This window comes from Aphelocoma coerulescens, chromosome 5 (assembly GCF_041296385.1).
Source record: "Aphelocoma coerulescens isolate FSJ_1873_10779 chromosome 5, UR_Acoe_1.0, whole genome shotgun sequence".
Taxonomy (NCBI): Eukaryota; Metazoa; Chordata; class Aves; order Passeriformes; family Corvidae; genus Aphelocoma; species Aphelocoma coerulescens.
This window is the reverse complement of record NC_091019.1, coordinates 10961678-10968951: the sequence shown is the minus strand read 5'-3', so window position 1 is coordinate 10968951 and position 7274 is coordinate 10961678. Positions and strand designations below refer to the sequence as shown.

The window sequence follows — 7274 nt, the reverse complement described above, 5'->3', positions numbered from 1 at the left end:
AAACTCCCATGCTAGCTCGAAAAACAGCCCACTATGGGAAACGCATTTTCTGTTTGCTCCTAGAGACCTCTAGTTTTCATGGGAAATTAAATACCCCGCCTAGGCTGGCCAAAGACTTCCATTCCTGTATGTACGGTGTCCATCGTAGAGCCGGAGATCATAGAATCAATCATAATACCGTTTAGGTTGTGAAAGACCTTTAAGGTACCGAGTTCAACCAACCTCATGTGTCGGTCCATCACCGAAACGCGCAAAGCCAGCAGCAGCCCCTCTCCCGATCCCGCACCTCCCCGCGGGGCCCCTGTGGGTCCGGGGCAGGGGGAGACCGCGGTGTGCGGGAGCCGCGGTGCGGCCACAGCGGGAGGCAGAGCGGGAGCAAGCGCCGGAGCCCGCGGTGTCAGCAAGGTCAGCGCGATCCCCCCGCACGGGCACGGGCTGCCTTCGCAAGTGCCATCCGAGGGTGCTTTAGTTTGCCGTGGACTCTGAAGTGGCACATCCTGTAAACTTAGAGGATGTTTAATGTCGGCAAAGATAATAAACACATCATTCGTACTTACATTAGACGTAGATTTTTGCAATAAATAGCTGTACGCACCAAAAGAGATATTTTAAAAGGGAATTACCTGAAAATAGTTTGTGAAAAATTAAGTAATTCCACTAATAACAAAATCCGACTGTTATGACTAATTAGTTTTAAGAGAAAATTAAATTCTACTTGGTTACATCAGTAAGGACATATTTTAATTTCTTTTGTTGGAGCATTTACCCTTTGAATCTTAAAACATCTCTTCACGGCTGGCGATGCTTGCGGTAACCTTTGATGCCGCGGAGGAAAGGAAATCCCGAAGTGTGCATAGTCACCGGGAAGCCAGGGGGCTCGGCGTGTCCTGCGGCAGGTGAACCTTCGCGGCGCCTCTGTCACTGTTGTCGCTGCAGAGGGGGTGAGTGTGCGGGCTGAGCGCCGCGGGGGTGTCGCCGGGTGGTGGCCCCGGCGGCGCTTGCGGTGCCACGGTTCCAACAGCGCCCGGTGACAACGCGCAAGGGACAAGGCGGCCGGGCCAGCGCGACCCCGCGTACTCCGCGAGTACCCTGAGCCGGCGGCTGCCCCACGCCTGCTCGTAGAAGCAACAAACACCCCCCACCCCCGGGTGATTATTCATTAGTAGTTCTGCAGGAAGGCGGCAGGATCCCCCTGCTTGCCTTTGGTGAGAGCGTGTCCTGCCCGCCGCAGGTACCGCCACGTCTCGCGGGTCTCTGCCGCCCGCCCCGCCGCTTCCTGCCTGGACAGTCGGTCTAAGTGAGCTCCCGCACTGCCAGAATCACGGCACCCCTCGCTGCCAGGGGCGACCCGAACCCTGCCGTGTCTCCTGGGAGGAAGGACCGCTCGGGGATAACGTGAAAAGTGCCCTCGGGGGCCCTCCGGCCGCCGTGCCCGCGATGGACGCTGAGGAACCGCTGTCCAGGGGGCTGAAAAGGAAAGAGAGACTCCGGGGCTTCCCGGGAGCAGTGCCAGGTGAATCTCTCAAAAGCAGGTTACTCGCAGCGCTGCTATCCTCCCCCGCCCGCCCAGCCGCTTCCTTCCCCCTCACACACAGGCAGGTCGGAGGGACAGGTCTAGGGCCGGGACACGCCGGCCCCGGGCCCCTTGCAAAGGGCGCCCACCCCTCCCCTCGCCGGCGGAGCCCTCGGTACCCCGGCCCGGCCAGCCCTGAGGGACGTGCCCTGGCCCTGCGCCTCCAGGGACAGGGAGCTCCCGGGGTGCGGGGCGGGGCCCCGGGCAGGCAGCCCGCACCCCGCGGGAGCTCGTGGAGACGCAGGTTCCTCCCGTAGCGGGAGAGGCACCTGGAAAGATAGTTTCCCCTCTCAGGAACGGGGTCCGCCCGCCCCTGGTCGTGTCACTTCCCCTGATTCCTGCAAGGGCGGAGGTTTCTCCGCGCGTCCCCAGGGCCTGCGACCCCGCCGCCCTCGGGAATCCCCACGGACATGCACGGAGCTGGCGGGGGAAGTCGGCCAGCACGTACTTACTGGCCACCTGGATCCCTCTCACAGTCCTGCAAGTCTCTCCTAAAGCGGAGGAACGTTAGGGTTAGATTTAGTGGCGCTTGCACCAGAAGAAGGGTGGGAGTGATGTGTAGGGGAGATATATTCTCCCACAGTCACCTCTCCCCCTCCATCCCCGGCTCTCCTGTCTCTCCCCTCCCCCCGCGCGTCTGGTCCGGCTGGGTTCAGCAGAGCGGGCTGGGGGCAGCCCCTCGGCGGAGGTTGTGTGAATGGAGGATCGGCGTGGCTGACTCCTCCTCCCCGGCAAGCGCCTCTATTTGAGCTTTGCAAAGTTGAGGGTGAGCAGGCATCCGAGGTGAGGCGTGCGCGGCGGCTGTGCCCCCCTAGCTCGGGCATTCGTACAGACAGAGGTCTACACACGCCCACCGCACCCTGCCCTGCGCTGTGAGCGGGTGCAAGCCCGGAGGCGATCCTGGAGAACAACCTTTCCCTGTCGCTGTTGCCTGCTCCCGCAGGGCTGGACCCGGGGAGCTGCGTCGCGGAGCAAACTTCCCCCAAAGGGCTGAGCTCGCCAGCCTGGTGCCTGCAGCCGGAGCCGGCCTCCGGCTTGGCGGGCAGGGGCCAGGTGTCTTGGAACAAGTGCGGCCCGGGGGGAGACTGGCTGCCCGGCGGCAGGCAGAAGGTCTGCGAGCAGATGGGCTCCGACGTCCGAGACCTCAACGCGCTGCTGCCCTCCGTGCCCTCCCTGCCGGGCAACAGCAACTGCACCATGCCGGTGAGCACCGCGGCGCAGTGGGCGCCCGTCCTGGACTTTCCCCCGGGGGCCTCCTACGGCTCGTTGGGGCCGCACTCCTTCATCAAGCAAGAGCCGAGCTGGAACGGATCGGACCCGCACGAGGAGCAATACCTGAGCGCCTTCACCGTCCACTTCTCCGGCCAGTTCACGGGCACGGCCGGGGCTTGCCGCTACGGGCCCTTCGGAGCCCCGCCGCCCAGCCAGCCGCCCTCGGGCCAGGCTCGGATGTTCCCCAATGGGCCCTACCTGCCCAACTGCTTGGAGAGCCAGCAAGCGATCCGCAACCAGGGTAAGGGTCGCGCTGCCGGGCGCCTCGGGCTCGGGGGGCGGCCCCCGGAGGCGCCCGCTCAGCCCGGCAGGGCCGCGCCTGATGTAAACACCAAAGCCCAGTCTCTCTCCGCGGCAGCCGAGCCGGGTTAGGCGAGCCAGTCCTCCCTTCCCTCCCTGTGCGGCAGCCACGTCGCTCCCGGGAGTTTTAGGAGCCACGAGTTGCTCGCCCCCACCCCTCCTGTGGGGCAGCGGATGCAGCGGGCGGCTCTGCCAGGCGGGCTGGAGCCCCCGGCCCCCTCCCCGGGTTGGAGCAGCCTCTCGCCTTCGCAAAGGTTTGTTCGGGCCGGAGACGGCACAAGTCCTGGAATGGAGGTGGGGCCCGTGGCCCGAGACAATTCCCTCTTCATAACTCGGGGGTGATGGGGTGGTGGCGGGGTTGAACCTCCAAAGTTCCTCCTGGATCCGAAAATCGTTGTCCGCACGTTAGTGTTTTCAAGCCCCTTGTCAAATTAACCCCGGGAGGGCTGAATACCCCCGCGCTGGAGCGCACAAACAGGGGCGCCTTGTCGTTTCTTGACGGCATCTCCGTGGCCAGGACCGGCTGCGCTGTGACTCCCTGCGGTCCCCGGTGTTCTCATGGCGCTGAGAAGCTCCCGAAGGTTGAATGGCAGGGTCATCCGCGTGTGACACGGGGATCAGCATCGAACCCTTTTTCTCCCAGTGCCCGCAGTATAAACATTTGCGGGTGCAAACGCGGGGAAGAAGGGAAAAGGGGCCAGCGTGCGGAGAACTTGTATGAGACCCCTCGGTCTTGTTCCCCCTCCTTCAGCTGGCCCCGGAGTGGCGGTGTGTCGTGGTTTGCTCCGCACTGCCCGGCCCCGGGCGAGGCGCCGGGGGAGTTTGACGGAGGGGAGTCGGGCAGCCAAGACCCCGCGACTCGGGGGACGGGGGATCGGCAGAGGGTGCGTGGCCCGGCCGGAGCGGGTTGAGTGGCCGGGGTCTCTGCTTTCAGCATGGCTTTCCCCGCGCCCAGCCCGCGGCTCGGCATTGCTGTGCCCCGCGGGGGCAATCGCGTACCCACAGAGGGGCTGGGACCGACCGTCCCGGGAGGGCCCGGGCGATTCGGGCTGCAGGGCGAGGGGCAGAGCAGAGGCCGCCGAGGGGTGGCCCGAGGCCCGGGCGATGTTTGCAGAGAGAGGCAGGGGTCGTTCAGCAGCGCGGCCGCACACGGACCTCCCCCGGGCAGTGCCGGGTCGCGGTCCCGCTGCCACCGGGCTGCTGCCTTCGACCCCCGGCCCCTGCCCCGAGCTCCGCCCGACGCCGGTCTCCGACGTCTGAAACCGCAGAGCGGGGCGCCAGGGACCTGCTGCCGATTCCGGCTGGGAAAGTGGGCAGCATCCCTGGAGCTGGGGAAGAGGCTCGGCCGCGCCGAAGCCCCGGAGCCGCTGCGTGCCCCGCGGGGCCCCAGCTCCAGCTGCGGGACGGGAGAGGCCCAGAGCCCGCAGAGACAGGGACTCTGACGGGGACCTGTGAAAAACATCTGAAAGGATTTTAGACATCGGAGGGGATTTATAATCGCTGAGCGGAAATAGCGACGAGAAAGTGGAGGGAAGGGTGAGGGAAATAAATCCTGCCCTGAGTTAGCGAGGGACAAAATAGCTGCGACCCCGCGCCATCCTGACGTCCCTGTTTAACCACCCCGAAGAGGAACGGAGCCTTTAAAGCCCCAACACTCGGAGCCCAGGCTGGGCTTTCCTCGGGCCCGGCGCCCCGCGGGCCGCGCTCGGCCTGCGGCACCCCCAGGGCAGCACACACCCGCACACACCCGCACCTGTGCGGGCCCGAGAGCCGGGGCCAGCGCACTGACCCCTGCGCACATCCCCGAGGACGAGGCCCTGCAGGAGCCTGGGGACGGCGCCGTGGCAGGGAGCAGGGACCGTGTCCCGGCTCCCTCCCGCGCTCCGGCAGGCCGGGCTGCCTCGCCGCGGGGTGGGGGGGGGTCCCTTCGGCTCGGGGCTGCCTCCCAGCACGTGTAGGACTGGGGCTTAGCCACAGCTATTTTCGGTGACAGGCAGAGAGAGGACTCCTTCGCCAAGGAGGAATTCGGCAAAGGGTGTTTGCTTTTTTTTTTTTTTTTTTTTTTTTTTTTTTTTTTTTTTTTTTTTTTTTGTGTGTGTGTGTGTGTTTGTGTGTGTGTATGGATAAAATGTTCTTGATTTGGCTCTCTTCAAGGTTGAACTCCTTTTTTTTTTTTTTTTAGACGGTTCCTCCGACCGTGGGAAAGACGCTACCTTGGCTCTGCGATGACATTTCTGCCAAGTCTGGGATGGGGTGGGGGGTAGGAAACTAAGGCTTTGAAACCTCTGCCCAATTTTCCTCTTCTCGTCTGCCTGCCTCTTTCATCCAGCTGGGCTCCTCCAACAACTGGATGCCTCCAGCAGGCCCCGTTTTCCAGCAGATGCACAACTTTCAATTATTTTCAGCACATTTTAATCAGGCCTAGTTCTGATAACGCCCTAATTAAAGAGACCTCACTATCGGCAGCTCGATTCAGAACTCAACTTTCTTATCACATTCCTGAAGCTTTGGGTCAGGCAACACCGGAAAATGCGGCCAAAACCTCGTCCTGCTCCGTGCTGAGTTTTGAAGGTCACCGAAACTCTGTGTCGGGCCAAAAGTAACGTAGAAAGTGTCAGTGTTTTTTGAAAGTTAAAAAAGAGACAGAGGGAAACGGAGAAAAGGGAGTTATAGGTTGAGCTTCTACCCTGAGGACTGAGGGAGGAGATAAGGAGCGAGAAACAGCTGTGGGATGGGAGCCCGTAAGGTACCGGCCTGTCAACGCTGCTCGCGTCGCCGCGAAAGGAGCTCTGCTCGTAGGTCAGGGGGATGTGAGGGAGATTTGGCCGGGAACAAGCCAGTCCCACTCCTATCCAAGCCACTCAGTCTCAGGGCCGACTTAAAATCACTGCGAAGGTGAAGGTTTTAAAGTTTTCTAGAATATTTTCACTCCTCCCGTCGTTCCCTCCGTTTCTCCCGCTCAGCCGCGCAGGTTAATGAAGTCCTGTCATGTCACTGGACCCAGCCTGTCTGCAGAGAGAATAAAACGGAGAAGCAACATTCGAATCCCTTTGCTGCCTCTCCATTTTATTCTCTCTGAAACCCGCTGTGATTACGGATCGTTGGTGAAGCAGAGACCTGCCCAGCGCCGAGCACCCGGCACCGAACGGGAACTGAGACAGGCGCCTGAAAACAGCCCCGAGTGCTCCCTCTCGACTGACAAAATCACTCTCCAGCCACAAGCCCCATCCAGACGGGTCTTTGAGGGATGCCCGTGCTGGAATAAGCGGGTTAAGGGAGAGGAGTGTGAGGGAGGAAGCGCTCGTAGTGCCTTTGGTTTCTCTCCCCAGCCCGCGTCGGACTTTTTGTTTTGTTTTGTTGGGTTTTTGTTTTGGTTGGGGTTTTTTGTTTTGTTTGGTTTTGGTTTTTTTTAAGAGTGACTCTCGGAGGAGCTTGGTTCTCGGGGTAAATGCTGATGAGCCGAGAAGCCTCTGAGATAATATTACTTTGTAATTACTTTTTTAGCTGAAGTTGTTTAGCCAGCTCCAAGTCATTAATGAAAGTTGGTGTCCAAGCACCTGATTTACGATTCCGTGCTGGCCCGGGGTCAGCAGAGGTGGTCTCTTTCCATCTGAATCTGCTCGGTGTAGGAAACAAAATAGGCTGTTTATTATTTTGGAGAGCAATTTTCGCTGAAAGGAGGAGTTTTATTTTTGCACGTAACATTCCGCCTCTTTATTGCAGACTCTTCAGAAAGCTGCTCCTAACAAAATAAAAAAAAGCGCAAGATTAAAGAGTAATTCTAAATTGGAAACGCCAGATGAGTACACTGAGCAGATGGGAATCTTCCTCTTTTAATATGAGCAACAATTAATGAAAACATTCTTTTTATTACCGAAGCCGATCTGCTCTCCTTAAACACGAACAAGACTTCCGACTTTCCGCCCCTCGGCCCGGGCTGGGCTCGGCTCTCCCCGCAGAGCGCTGCTCCCGCAGCCTTGCGATGTGCGAGTGCCAAGGGGGGCGGTGGCAGAGGGGACGGAGGGGCTCAGGGAGTCTGGCCCTGTTCTTTTCCTCAGCGTGGGCAGCCGCCCCGCGGGGGATCAGCGAGGTGCGACAAACACCAAGCGTTTCGAGCCCTGGGCGGTGC

The 7274-nt window shown here is 60.7% G+C and overlaps 1 protein-coding gene and 1 long non-coding RNA gene across 3 annotated transcripts in view; one reads left to right on the top strand and one right to left on the bottom strand.

The window, feature by feature from the left end:
- Window positions 1-294: 294 nt before the first annotated feature.
- LOC138111190 (uncharacterized) lies at window positions 295-2156 on the bottom strand. The gene is made up of 3 exons (XR_011151268.1): window positions 2026-2156; window positions 767-1493; window positions 295-504 (listed from the first exon to the last, which is right to left on the bottom strand). It is a non-coding gene; the product is annotated as an uncharacterized lncRNA (long non-coding RNA).
- A 198-nt stretch (window positions 2157-2354) lies between these two features.
- The window catches only part of WT1 (WT1 transcription factor), a 33941-nt gene continuing 29021 nt past the window's right edge, over window positions 2355-7274 (top strand). The window contains exon 1 of one of the 2 annotated variants that reach the window (XM_069016513.1): window positions 2355-3086. In XM_069016513.1, coding sequence (XP_068872614.1) covers window positions 2696-3086 — 391 coding nt within the window. In that variant the 5' untranslated portion in view covers window positions 2355-2695. The remainder of the gene's footprint in view (window positions 3087-7274) is intronic. The other variant, XM_069016515.1, reaches the window with a different exon arrangement.